Raw genomic sequence first — 14,552 nt, 5'->3', positions numbered from 1 at the left:
AATTTAAGCCACTGAGAAAAATCTTAGAAACCTAATATAGGCAGTTTATTTGACACATATGGTGGTATAGTGCATTTTTTCAAATTGTTCTTCAGTGTTTTCAGGGATTCAGATGGCTGTCTTCTCTGTGTCTTCACATGGACTTTTCTTTATTCATGTCTATGTCTAAATTCCCCCCTACCCTTTTAAAAAATTTATCTTTATTGTTGAAAGTATTACAAATGTCCCCTTTCCCCCCAATTAACCTCCTCCAACCCACTCCCACTCCCTCTCCAGGCCTTCACTGCACTATATACATATTAGCTCTTAGGTTAATCTCCCCTCACTCCCTCTTAGATTTGTCAGTTTGTTCCATGCTTCTGTGTCTCTGGATCTGTTTTGTTCATCAGTTTATTTTGTTCATTAGATTCCACATATAAGTGAGATCATGTGATACTTGTCTTTCTCTGACTGGCTTATTTTGCTTAGCATAATAATCTCCAGGTCTCTCCATGCTGTCTCACAGGGTAAGAGATCCTTTTTCACTGCTGCATAGTATTCCACTGTGTAAATGTGCCACAGCTTTTTTATCCACTCATCTACTGATGGGCACTTGGGCTGTTTCCAGGTCTTAGCTATTGTAAATAATGCTGCTATGAATATAGGGGTGCATATATGCTTTCTGATTGGTGTTTTGGGATTCTTAGGATACATTCCTAGAAGTGGGATCACTCCATACTATTTACCATAGTGGCTGCACCAGTCTGCATTATGAAACACAAATTATATTGGATTAGGACCCACCCAGATGACCTCATTTTAACTTGATTATTTCTATAAAGATCTTATCTCCAAATATGACCACTGGGGGTTAGGACTCCAACATATGAATTAGGGGCGGAGGGACACAATTCAACCCATAACAATGACTAATTTCAGATTTTTGCAAACTAATTTTATGCGGGTAGTGTTTTTCATATTTTGTTTTGTTTTTAAAGCCAGTTTTCAGAATCTTGTCTTTCCGACAGAAAAACCTGTTAACTGTTCACTTCATGGGAGTGGGAAAGCAGAGTCCTTTTTACCTTCAAGTGGGTACTCAGGAATTCACTTTCCTGCATTCGCATCCTCTCTGTCACTTACTATCACTTAACACTATAACAGACAATTCAACAAGTTTTAAGCTACAATTTTTTAAAAATATATTTTATTGATTTCTTTGCAGAGAGGAAGGGAGAGGAATAGAGAGTTAGAAACATCGGTGAGAGAGAAACATCGATCAGCTGCCTCCTGCACACTCCCTACTGGGGATGTGCCCGCAACCAAGGTACATGCCCTTGACCAGAATCGAACCTGGGACCCTTGAGTCCAAAGGCTGACGCTCTATCCACTGAGCCAAACCGGTTACAGCTAAGCTACAATTTCTTCATCTGGAAAATGGGTGTAGTTATCAGGTTATTGGATTGTTTTGCAGATTTCATGAGATAATGTACATGAAGCACTGACAAGTCTCCTTGAATGTTTATTCTTTGTATTAGTCTCATCCTTCCGCATAGTACTTTATTTAGTGACTGATCAGTTGCCATAATGTGTTTTGTAATATATCTTTTATTAACTATTAATGGAAACATTGTGGAGAGATATAAAAATCTGCTATGCTGCTGTATATGCTCTTTGTTTATGAACAGAATCAAAGCAAGCTGCTACCCCACGACCTTCTGGAGGAGGAGTTGGTGGCGGTGGAAAACGAGGTGGCAAGAAAGAGGATTCTCATTGGTGGTCCAGGTTTCAGAAGGTTTGATTCTAAACTCTTTGTTAATTTTGAGGACCTGGGGTGGCCCCAGGAAAGTTAGGAGGCATTAATGGCATTGGGAGGGATTTGTGTCTAACATAACATAGATCATATTATGACATTTCATTCTTCACAGAAGCTGTCTTTTTCTTTCCCAGGGTGACTTTCCATGGGATGACAAGGAATTCAGGATGTACTTTGTCTGGACTGCTCTGTTTTGGGGTGGAGTCATGTTTTACTTCTTGTTCAAGAGCTCTGGAAGAGAAATCACATGGAAGGACTTTGTCAATAACTATCTTTCCAAAGGAGTAGTAAGTATTTTACGGGATTGGTGGCTACTGTGGTTAAAAAGGTAAAATCAGTGGGTTAGGCCAATAAAGTGACAGTCAACAAGTTAGCCAAGCTTGTGCATCGAAGTGTTACTATTTTCATATTGGATTTTTTTAATGCTGAAAAGTACTGCAACCAAAAAATCTGTTTTGACCCAGCAATCCCCAAATTGGCTACAAAATCCTTTTGTTTCACTTCATATAAGAACCTAGTTTTGGAACCACTGCTCCCAACTCTTGCTTTGGCAGCCCTCCCTCTGCTTGCATCGTTTTCTTGTGTTCTCTTAGCAGCCTCTTCCCCCTGGTCTAGTGTGCCAGCTTGTCACAATTCCTTTATATCTTCAAAGCTTTAATCTCCTGCAAGCATGGAAATGGCTAAATAAGCCATGCAGCATATTTAAAGTGAGACTGGACAGGCTCTGAGGGCTGCTTGGGAGCCTTTGTTCCTGCAGGCTGGGTCTTTACCCACTGAGATCCTATTTCAGCATTTTTAAGATGCCGTGGACTGTAAGACATACATTATTTTGGTATTACTAAGAAGAAGCCTCCATTGAAACTGAAATGCCATCAGTTGTGATATATATCATAGCTTCTGAGATATTAAATATGAAAAATGTCCGTCTTAGAATTGATGAAATAAATCAGAGAACCAGAATCAGAATTAGGCCTGTTTTGTAACCTTGGGAAATTATTTAACCTGTCAGTACTGGATTTTTCATGAGTAAAATGGATAAAATAAAGATGTTAGTACTTATTAATGTATAAAGAATTTAAAATTATTTTTGAATGTTGGACAGTAGGGTGAGGATGGAAAGTATTCTTGTATTCCGGATCGTGATTTATGTCTATTGCTGGATAGAGTAGCACGGTGCCCTAGAAAGGGTCTTTCTATGCTAGTCTGTAACTACCTGTTGAAGGTAGTTATGATTACTCAGATTTTTGGAGCAAGTGTTTCTCTCGTGAAAGTGACAATATGTGTCTATAATTTCCAGATTTTGTAGGGAGCCTGTTTTGGTGTGGAGGGGGCTGCAGCTCTCCTTCCAGGAGGACTCTCCTACCTGTGTCTCCTCCTGACATGCTGGTTTTGTGGAATCAGTCTACCATAGTCCTAACAGCTTTATGGGTATTTCTCCTTTCCAGAAGGACTGCCTTTAGGAACAGTTAGTCCCCTGTTCCGACTCCTGGAATATCTGGGGCTCCCTCACTTTCCAATTTGACTCGTACCTTCCAGACTTCCTGCCAAGAAAGACTTTATTACAGCAGAAAGGAAGCGTATGCTCCAGACCAGCTAATGGCCCTGGGATGAGGTTAAGAGTGTTCTTAAGAATCTGATACAGTTAGCGGGGTACAGAAAAACCCTGCTAACTATATCAGAATGAAATGGATAGACCATTTATACCCATAGAGTGGCAAAAATTAACAAGTCCTATAATAGCAAGTGAGGATGCAGAGCAATAGGAGTATTTTTCTAGGGAGTGTGAATTGGAGAGCGATTTGGCACTATCTAGTAAAATTGGAGATGTGTATACCCTGCAGCCCAGCCTCACTGACCCATCTACAGGTACATATCCCAGAGAAATTTCTGAAGATGTGCCCAAGAAGGTCTATGCAGGAATGTTCATAACAGCATTGTTTGTGATAGCAAACCTTTTCAAACACCTCGATGTCTGTTTAAGACGAGGATGGAGAAATAACTTGAGGTGTGCTCATAGAGTGGAATACTCCACAGACTGACATGTCAGCCTGGATAAACCTCACAGACCAAAAGGAAGAAAGAGAATGCTGTGGAAGAATATATACCAAATGACACCATTTTTATTGTTGAGTGTATGTTTAGGGTTACTTTTGTGCATGGTACAAGTGCTTTGGGATGGTCAGCATGTAATGCAAAGAGTGCCACCTTTGCAGGAGAGGGCGAGACTGGTGGCTTCAACAGTGTGTGATGTTTTATTTCTTAAGCCAGAAGGGAGAAATGGGGCATCCTTATGTTATTTATCATTAGTCTTTGTATGCGTGAAATATATGCATTTTAAATGAGCTTAAAAGAATATCTCAGGTCTTTTCTGTGCATTTATGTTGAATATTTAACTTTTTAAAATTCCAGGTAGACAGACTGGAAGTCGTCAACAAGCGTTTTGTTCGAGTGACTTTTACACCAGGAAAAACTCCTGTTGATGGGGTAAATGATTTTATTAATTGATGTGCATTAGCTATAAATTAACTTTTCAGATTTAAACCTGAAAAGCAAACATTCCCTCACATACTCTGGACATATCAGCATTGGGCAGTGCAGCAGTTGTAATCTTCACCACCATAGATGAGAATGTGCGTGTTGCCTACATAATTGTGATCTGAGGATTGTTTTGGTTTTAGTAATCATTTTGGCCGTACATTTAGGAAACGGTGAAATCCCAGTTTTTAGTAGTATTCCATGACTATTTTTCAAGATTGAGAAAACAATTGTTTGTTTAGGAAAAATATCTTAAAATCTGAATTGTTTGCCTTGAGACGGCTTTTTAAAAAATCAGTCTAAGAAGCATTCTGCTCATATCTCTCCCAACCATTTTATTTTATTTTAATTTTCATTTCTTGTTTTTAAAATAATTTTTATTTCCTGTCCAGTGATTTGAACTCTTATTTCAGAGACCCTAGACTGGCTTAAGGAGGTCTTGGGAGGAAAGGTTCCCAGGTAAATCCCAAGCCTCCCCTAGGCCTGACCCCTCCCTCCTGCCCCTCCCTAGTCCTTTAGTCTTGCAGTGTTACCACCCTCCCCCAGGGCCGGACATCTCTCCACTACTTCTCTTCTCTGATAGGATGATTTGTTTAACCATTTCCTAGTCATCCTGCCTGGATGGGGCAGTGTTTCAAGGGAAACTAGAGCTGATGGTGACCATAATATAAGAATATCAGTGAAGTCATATGACTCTGGTATTTGTCATTTTTAGGAAAGTTATTTTATTTGTGTTGATTTTTAAAAAATTTATTTAAGAGAGAGGAAGGAAGAGAGAGAGAAACACTGACAGTTGCCTCCCAAATGTGCCCCAACTGGGGATCGAACGTACAACCTGAGTACGTACTCTGACTGGGAATCAAACCTAACACCTTTCAGTGTACACACGATGCTCCAACCAACTGAGCCACACTGGCCAGGGCTATTTGACTGAATTTCTCCCCGTACTTTTCACCTTATGGTGGAATGTTCATTAATAACCATGGTGCTTTTTTGTTTTCCTGTGAACTGTGCTTCAGACTTTTAGTGTTGGGAATTAAATTGACACTCCTTTCAAGAGCACAGTTTGGCAGTGTACGTATCAGCAGTTTTGAAAGTATGCACACACCCAGTAATTTTGCTGTAGTAGTAATCCTAGGGAAATCATTAAAGATGCACCTAAAGATGTCTATATAAGGATATTCTCCAAATCATTGTTTATGGAGCAAAAATTAGACATAGATAAATGTCTGCCTTAGGCCCTGGTTACCATTAGGGCTCCTCACTTCCCTGGAGCATTAATCCCTCTGCTGCAGTGGGGTCACAGTTAGATTGGCAGGCACAAGCATTTATGTGTGAGATTCATACCATTTTATTATGAATTACTTTCTCCTTCATATTGCAGTTAAGGTTTTATTTTACTGTCTTTTCAAAATTGTGCATGTACTTAAGATTGTAAAAGGGGGTGTTATGAAATCTTGAAGAAATGGCATCAAAATTGCTAATAGTGTTTATCTCTGGGTGTTGAGGTTATAGATGCTTTTTATTTTGTTAGTTTTCAATGGAGAACATGTATTGCCTGCTTGACAGACTTTATTTTGAGCTGTCAGAAATGGATATAAGATTTTTAGTGTCCTGCTTACGGAGTAGCAACGTAAATTACTGCTCTGTATAAATACAGCACAGGCTTTGGAGTCTGACAGATTTGGCTTGACATTAGCTCTGCTCTTTATTAGCTGTACGACCTAATTCTTCCACACCTCAGTGTCTTTATCTTTAAAATGGGAACAGCAGTGACACTGTTTTAGGGCTTAGTGCTTAAATGAGAATTGTGAACGTGGTGGTTTTCAAACGCCAGGGTGGGTAAGAATCACCTGGAGCACTGGGACCCATCCCCAGAGGGTCTATCTAGACTTTGTCCCCACAATCTAGGTGCTGCTTTGCTGGATTTGGTCCACCCTGATTCTCTGATGTGAGGCATGCACTTAGCATATTGCCCAGTTGATAGTAGATTCTAATTTGGAATTGTCGATCACATGTGGTTAATCTATTATTGTCATGTTTTGAGGCTTGTAACCGCGGGAATTTTGTAGTTGTCAGTGAACTTACTCTCCATCTTTGTTTTTCTGATGTGTGGAGAGAGATACCAGTGAGCTACCAGTGATATTTCCCACTCAAATACTGGTTGACGGGAGAAATATGGGATGAAATGTTACTCTTTTGTGTACACTTCTGAGATATCTTCAGGTGTTTTTTTTGTTTGTTTTAAATATATTTTTATTGATTTCAGAGAGTAAGGGAGAGGGAAAGAGAGAAACATCAATGATGAGAGAGAATCACTGATTGGCAGTGTCCTGCATGTCCCCCACTTGGGACCTGGGCATGCAACCTGGGCATGTGCCCTTGACCGGAATTGAACTCAGGACCCTTCAGTCTGCAGGCCAGTGCTCCATCCACTGAGCCAAACCAGCCAGGCCTAAATTGTCTCAGTTTTATGTCATTGACATTGTTTTAATGTAAAAAATATTTTGAAAAGCAATTGTATGTACGAGGATGAACAAGGTCTTTTTTGTGCTGTGAAATGTGGCTAATACTTGCAAAGTGCTGGAGCAGGGTCTGCTATCTAGTAAAACTCCATAAATGTGAGTTGTTATGATTAATGTTTATTGTTGTTTTGTTGTTAATCCTCACCTGAGGATATTTTTTCCATAGATTTTTAGAGAGAGTGGGAGGGGGAGAGACAGAGAAAAAGAAAGAAAATTGGTGTGAGAGAGACATATCGATTGGTTGCCTCCCACATGAGCTCCCACTGGGGCCTGGGATCAAGCTGCAACCGAGGCATGTACCCTTGACTGGAATCGAACCCGGGACCCTTCAGTCCACAGGCTGACACTCTATCAACTGAGCCAAATGGCTAGCTTATGATTACTGTTTTTGTAGTATAAGAGGGGTAGTATGATGTGCTATTTATAATCATTGGCTCTGGAGTCAGACTGCTTATATTCAGATTCAGCCTCTTATTAGTAGATGTGTGTAATCATGGGAAAGTGAAGTCACCGCTATGGTTTTCTCATCTATTAAATGGGGACAGTAATAGTCAGGGCTGACATAGCACTATATGGAATTCTGTGCTGGGGGTAAAATAGCCATTGCCTCAGGCCCTTCAGGTGTTCCTCCCTAGGGCCTCAGTAAATCACCAGATTGAGTGAATAGCAGGATAACAGGGTAACTGTGAGGGTCCCTTCCTAATGTGCAGATTTGATTATCACCCCTAGTGATAGTACTTACTGCTTAGAGTGGCTCTGAAGGTTGAATGAGTTAATGTATCCAAAGGGCTTAGAACAATGCTGACATTTAAGTGCATAATAAACTTTGGTTGTTATTACTGTGTCACATTAGCTTTTACTAGTAGTGTGGGAATAGGTAGCTGAGAAATAACTGGGAAATGGAGAAGAGGTAAAATAAGCATATTTATTTATGAAAAGATAAAAAAGCGTTGTTTTCAAATAGATTTTTTATTCTTTTGAGTTTATACTTTTAGAACCACTGTGAAATATTGCTTAAGAAATGCTTATTTGCCAAGGATTGCCAGGTGTTCTCACGGAGTAAAACTTAATCATTGTGTCATTAAAACCAGTCTTTTATTATTGTTGGGTTCTTTAATTCGTAACTTTTAGTATTTCTTGAAATATTCTTTAAAAGCTGAACCCTTTAATGAATTAAACTCTTGTTTCCCCTTCATTCTTAGGATATTTTGTTTTTCTGTTTTTATAGCAATACGTCTGGTTTAATATTGGCAGTGTGGACACCTTTGAACGGAATCTGGAAACTTTACAGCAGGAATTGGGCATAGAAGGGGAGCATCGGGTACCTGTTGTCTATATTGCTGAAAGTGATGGGTAAGAAGCAGTGAAAATACATAAACATGTTGAAGACTGTTCACCATGCTCTACTAGTACATGATTCACTGTGTGTTCTGTCACACGTGGCCGGTTACACATTACATTGTCAAATAGGCCTTTTTCAGTTCGGCCAGATTTTTTTTAAACCATTGGTAATTTACTAGTTTTTGCTAGTAACTAATTGATTTTCTACACATTTATAATGATTAAGCAGTGGTTTGGGGTATTCGTACCCAATGCACTTTTAGTAGGATTTTAGCATAAAGAGCTACGTTGTGTTAAAGAGTGGCATTCCTACCTTTTAACTACATTCACGTTTATATTCCAGAGCTTTCCAAGATTTTAAAGTAATTCTTCTTCTCTTGTCAAAGCTGCTGCTTCCCTTCGGGGTTCCTTGTCCTTAACAGAGTCACTTAGAAGTCTGAGTCTTTCAAGAGGTGATTTCAAGAGTCACTTGTCTTTCACTTTATTTAGGAATCATATTGCCTTCGAGGAGTCATCAGGGTACAGCCAGGTAGATCACCTAGCAGTTACTCATTTACATTAAATACCGAAGGTATACCTTGCACTAGAGTTACGAGTTTGGAAGTGCAAATAGAAATAAATGTTAATTTTTTTTGTATATGAAAGAGCAGAAAAATGGAGAGTTGGTGTGTTAGTTGAGCTGATAGGTTGCTCAGTTTTAGGGACTTTCTTGAATCTTGGTTTATGTAAACCTACAATCTACCTGCAGTATTTAGACCTAGATAGCTATTGAAATGGTCTCACAGGTGATACATCTCTTGGCCTCTGAGGCTATAGTATAATTATTTAACTTTATAGGATGGTGTTGAAACATTACAAAAAGTATTATTGCACCATTATTTGCATTTTCATTTCAGTGCTGTCGTGTCCTCCAGAAATAAACCAAATGTAAATTTTTTATGGTTCTTGTTGCCTGCTGTAGGAGCATTTAAAATATTGTAAAGGATGAAAAATTAAGAAGTAAATACTGGTTTTTGTTTTGTTTTTGACCTAAGACAAATAGACAAGAGGCATCCCCATACTTTAAGTCATTTCCGAGCATATCCCCCCAGAGCAGAGACAAGGTTTGGAGGGCTAGCCAGCTCTCCTGTGAATCTCTCTCAAACCGCACAATCCGGGCAGAGTGGCTGTGCAGCATACATCATGATACAGCAATTTTATAAACTGCAAAGTCCAAAAACAAAAAGCTAGGGCTACCACATCATCATTGATACAGCACAAGCAGCATAGTAATTAATGCTAAGTAGTTATGCATAAGTAGTGAGACTAAAAATCTTATATCCATATCTGAGAGTTCAACATAAAGTCTGTTAAGCAGGCAGTATATGTTCTCTGTTAAAAACTAAGAAAGTAAAAGAAAATAAAAAGCATTTATAACCTCAACACCCAGAGATAAATAAATACTATTAGCAATTTTGATGCCATTCCTTCAAGATTTCATAATATCCTCTTTACAATCATTAAATACATCCACAGTTTTGAAAAGAAATCAGTGTAAGAACTGTAATATGAAGGAGAAAGAAAAAGAAAGTAATTCATAATAAAATGGTATGAATTTCAATATGTAAATGCTGCCCTGGATAATGTGACTCAGTGGTTAGAGCGTCGGCCCACAAACTCAAGGGTTGTAGGTTCAATTCTTGGTTAAGGACACGTACCTGGCTTGCAGGTTCGATTCTGGCCCTAGTCAGGGCACGTGAGGGAGGCAGCCATTCAATGTGTCTCTCATGTCAATGTTTCTCCCTTTCCCTTCACTCTCTCTAAAAATCAATGGAAAAAGATATCCTTAGGTGAGCATTAACAACGACAACAACAAAAAGTATATCTTGCAAAACATTAAAAAAGCCAGTGATTAACAGTCTTAAAAGTATGTTGCTCTTGTGTATGGTTCCCTTTTTAGTTCCTTCCTCCTGAGCATGTTGCCCACGGTGCTCATCATCGCTTTCTTGCTGTATACCATACGAAGGGGGCCTGCTGGTATTGGTCGAACAGGCCGTGGTATGGGTGGACTCTTCAGTGTTGGAGAAACCACTGCCAAGGTCTTAAAGGATGAGATAGATGTGAAGTTCAAAGATGTGGCTGGCTGCGAGGAGGCCAAGCTAGAGATAATGGAATTTGTGAATTTCTTGAAAAACCCAAAGCAGTATCAAGACCTAGGAGCAAAAATCCCAAAGGTAAAGTAAACTTTCAGAAGATTATTTCCAACTCATTAACCCCAAAATCTTTTGGATTATTTCTTGATCTCTGAAGTTACAATTCTATGAAGTTCGATTACTCATTATAAAGTAGCTATTTTCCTCCTTTCTCTATCTTACTGGTCTCTGCTTAACTCGAGGGTCTTTTTTGGGTTGCTTGGTCTGTGGGAATGTGTGTTCTTGCATATAGTATGTATATTCCAAAAGATTGGTATATTCTGCTCTTGGAAGCTTTCCTTGTTGCCTTCCTTCTCCCTCCAACCTGCTTTAGATACCCCATTTCTTAGCAGCTGTAGTGCCCTGAGCACATCCCTCCCTGCTGTCACCCAGTTGCCCCTCCTTCAGCAGGTCTGAATAGACCCTCTTCCTGGGCTTGGCTCTGAGATCCATGGCACAAGACTCAGTGGACAAGAGCCAGTTGGCACTAATTCTTGCCTTCCCTCTTCTTAGCAGACGTCCTTGTGACCACAGCTGGTGACGGGCTGGCCTTGCTAATCTTTATACTCCCAGGGCCAGCCTCAGTCATTAAGTAAATGAATTAGAAAATTTATACTAGTTCTTTTAAAAATCCATAATAACATTTTACTTTATTATTTTTTTTATTTTTATTTTTTTAATAACATTTTACTTTAAAGGAAACCTTTGAAAAAGGGAATCATCATTTCCTTGATTTTGTATCCTACCTATATGGATAAAAAGCCATTTTTATAATTTTAAAATTTGCTATTAACTTAATTACCTGTGTTCATCGTACTTAGTCATCTTCACAACTTAAGTAACTATAGTGTTTAAGTAAACATTTTTTTCTTTTTTAGTTCACCATTGATCAGTAAACTTTCATTTGTGAAATTTTGAAGGGAATAAAATAAGCAGAATGTAAATTGGGAGTGTAATGTTTGTGTCTCCTTAAATTATTTAAGTAAACCTTAGTTGGTTTATTAGTAGTTTCCCAGCTTAAGTCATCCTTTATGTACTGTTAGAAAGGTCTAAAAAGCAACACTAAACATTTTATAAAATAAGGGAAATACTTAAGGTTTCACATTCTGATCAAATTTTTAAAAGTAATATAGTCTAGTAATCTTTTTCTTCCTCTTCTTACTAATATTCTACCTTCAAATGTTTAAGAAATATTTCGTGTATATCACTAAAATTTTATATAGATTTATACCTAGGAATTATCTATTGATGTGCAATTTACTTTTCTGAAATTCTAGTTAAATATACTTCCTCTTTTTTATATCTGAAGGGTGCCATTCTTACTGGTCCTCCAGGCACCGGGAAAACACTGCTGGCTAAGGCCACAGCCGGAGAAGCCAATGTCCCTTTCATCACCGTTAGTGGATCCGAATTTTTAGAGATGTTTGTTGGTGTGGGTCCAGCTAGAGTAAGTCTTTTGTTTTATTCTGATGGTGCAACTTCCTCCTCCTCCTCCTCCTCCTCCTCCTTTCTTCCCCTGAAATAGGAATTTGGTAAAGGTGGCCCTTTGCCTGGAGTCCTGTGGAGTGACCCCTCCCCAGTCACTGCCTTCCACACTCTTCCAGGGAAAAGCCTCAGCAAGGCCTGTGACTTCACCCCACCTTCCCTCACTCTGATCAAGATTGCAGTTCATTGGGTTCTCTTTTTGTTGAGTTGTAAGAGTTCTTTATATATTATGGATACTAACTGCCTAGTCAGATATGATTGCAAATATTTTCTTTTAAATATATATATTTTTTTGATTTCAGAGAGGGAGAGGGAGAGAGATAGAAACATCAATGATGAGAGAATCATTGATCAGCTGCCTTCTGCACACTCCACACTGGGAACTGAGCCCGCAACCCACACATATGCCCTTAACTGGAATCAAACCCAGGACCCTTCAGTCCTCAGGCCAATGCTCTATCCACTGAGCCAAACCATCTAGGGCCAAATAGTTTTTATTCTGTGGGTTGTCTTTTCACTTTCTTGAAAGTGAAGCACCAAAGTTTTAAATTTTGATGAAGTCCAATATATCTGGGGTTTTTTTCTTTTGTTGCTTGTGCTTTTAGTGTCAACTAAGAATCTATTGCCAAATCAAGGTTGTAAATATGTTTCTTATGTTTTCTTCTAAGGGTTTTATAGTTTTAGCAGTTTAATTTAGATCTATGATCTATTTCAAATTAATATGACCCATTTTGAGTTAATATGGTGTGATAAAAAGGTCGAACTTCATCCTACATTTTTATATACAGTTTTCCCAGCCGCATGTGTTGAAAGACTGTTCTTTCCCCCTTTGAGTGGTCTTGGCATCCTTGACCATAGACACATGGGTTTATTTCTGGACTCTCAATTCTACCTTATTGACCTATATGGCTGTCTTTATGCCAGTACCACACTGTCTTAATTACTTTGCTTTGTAGTAAGTTTTGAAATAAAGAAATGTGAATGTAGATTAGTTTTTAAAGAAACACTTAAATTTTTCTCTTGTGTATTTTACCAGTGTCTAAAATGTTGACTGTTTTTTAAAGCACAATAGAAATGCACAGTGCTATCACAATTACTTTTCTAATCATTGGGATACAGCTTGCAATCAATAATAAAGTATTGTGTTATCAGTGGGCAGCATTTTTTTCTGTTCTCAGTGGTAAGCAGAGTGATATGGGTCTTACCATTATTGGCATTTTAGATTAGTTGAACTATGTATGATAAGTGGAGTTAGTGGATTCATATGGGTTTCAGATAAGTCTTAGTAGAATAGGGGAGCATGGGGAAGTTTAGTATTTATATGGAATCTAATATGGGCAAGGTGGGAATTAAAGATTAGAGAGGAGCTGGGGGAGTGGGGGGAAGCAGTGGGCCCAATGGGATGGAGAGCTAAGAAGTAGGTAAGGAATTGGTTGTGGCAGGTGCTTGAGTACCTGGGTGGGCCGGGTGGTCAGAGAGTAGATTGCTTGAGGCTGGTTGTTTAGAGCGGACCTTGGCAGTGCTGGTCATGTCAGAGTGGAGCAAAAGTGATCGAAGAGATGGGTCAGGGAACTGAGAGGCCAAGACCCACATGAATGTGGAAATCATCAGGAAAAGAGTTCTGGTGGGGTGTGTGGATGGGGAGTAGGGAATCAGGCGGGTGGATGACTAGAATGCTGCCCTGTGGCAGGAGCCTCAGTGAGCAGGGGGTTTTCCAGCAGAATTATTTTGGAGATAGTAATAAGGTACGAAGTGGACCCCTGACTCCGGTGGCCTGGAGGGGAAGGTAAAACACCTTCTGGTTGAGCTTGACCAGAGTGGCTCAGTGGTTGAGCATTGACCTATGAACCAGGAGGTCACGGTTCAATTCCCGGTTAGGGCACATGCCCAGGTTGTGGCCTCGATCCCCAGGGTGGGGTGTGCAGGAGGCAGGTGATCAATGATTTTCTGTAATCATTGATGTTTCTATCTCTCTCTTCCTCTCTGAAATCAAAAATATATTTAAAAACAAATAAACAAAGAAAAAACCCTTGTAGTTGAGAGCTTTGCAGGGACAGCCAAATTTCAATTTAGGCAAGGAGGTGAGGGAAGTATTCAGGGAAGAGCTTGAGAGGGTGGGGCCTGTTGATCACAGATCTGGAGTTCAGAGGGGAGGCTGTACAGCAGTGGTTCTCAACCTGTGGGTCGCGACCCTTTGGGGTTCGAACGACCCTTTCACAGGGGTCGCCGAAGACCATCGGAAAACACATATATAATTACATATTTTTGTGATTAATCACTATGCTTTAATTATGTTCAATTTGTAACAGTGAAATTGGGGGTCACCACAACGTGAGGAACTGTATTAAAGGGTCGCAGCATTAGGGAGGTTGAGAACCACTGCTGTAGAGGGACATGAGTTATGTTAAGGGATATGCTCAGAGCAGTGTAGGCATGAAAATCCCAGAAGTCCAGGCCAGGGAGGATGACGGGAGACTTGGACTTCTGATGAGGGAAATAAAAGTGATATGAGGCATAGGGAGTTTGTCTCTGAATCTCTCCATAGGGCCATGTAATAGGGTGAGATCCTGAACTCTCAGCAGTAGTGAGGCATGGGGATGGCTATTCCTTCTTCAGCCCACCTAAACTAGTGGTCTGAGGGGGCATGCTTTGTAGGACAGAATGTGGGTGCAGGGACCTCGCAGTTGCTCCTGTTGCAGAGTG

At 39.7% G+C, this 14,552-nt stretch overlaps 1 protein-coding gene across 3 annotated transcripts in view; it reads left to right on the top strand.

The window, feature by feature from the left end:
* The window catches only part of AFG3L2 (AFG3 like matrix AAA peptidase subunit 2), a 43,374-nt gene that overhangs the window by 5,360 nt on the left and 23,462 nt on the right, over positions 1–14,552 (top strand). For all 3 annotated transcript variants that reach the window (XM_081096874.1, XM_081096875.1, XM_081096876.1), the window contains 6 exons: positions 1,665–1,771; positions 1,927–2,079; positions 4,202–4,276; positions 8,081–8,205; positions 10,133–10,406; positions 11,674–11,811. In XM_081096874.1, coding sequence (XP_080953000.1) covers positions 1,665–1,771; positions 1,927–2,079; positions 4,202–4,276; positions 8,081–8,205; positions 10,133–10,406; positions 11,674–11,811 — 872 coding nt within the window. The remainder of the gene's footprint in view (positions 1–1,664; positions 1,772–1,926; positions 2,080–4,201; positions 4,277–8,080; positions 8,206–10,132; positions 10,407–11,673; positions 11,812–14,552) is intronic.

This window comes from Myotis nattereri (genome assembly GCF_964212035.1).
Source record: "Myotis nattereri genome assembly, chromosome: 8".
In the NCBI taxonomy this organism is placed as follows: Eukaryota; Metazoa; Chordata; class Mammalia; order Chiroptera; family Vespertilionidae; genus Myotis; species Myotis nattereri.
This window is presented reverse-complemented; position numbering and strand designations above follow the sequence as displayed.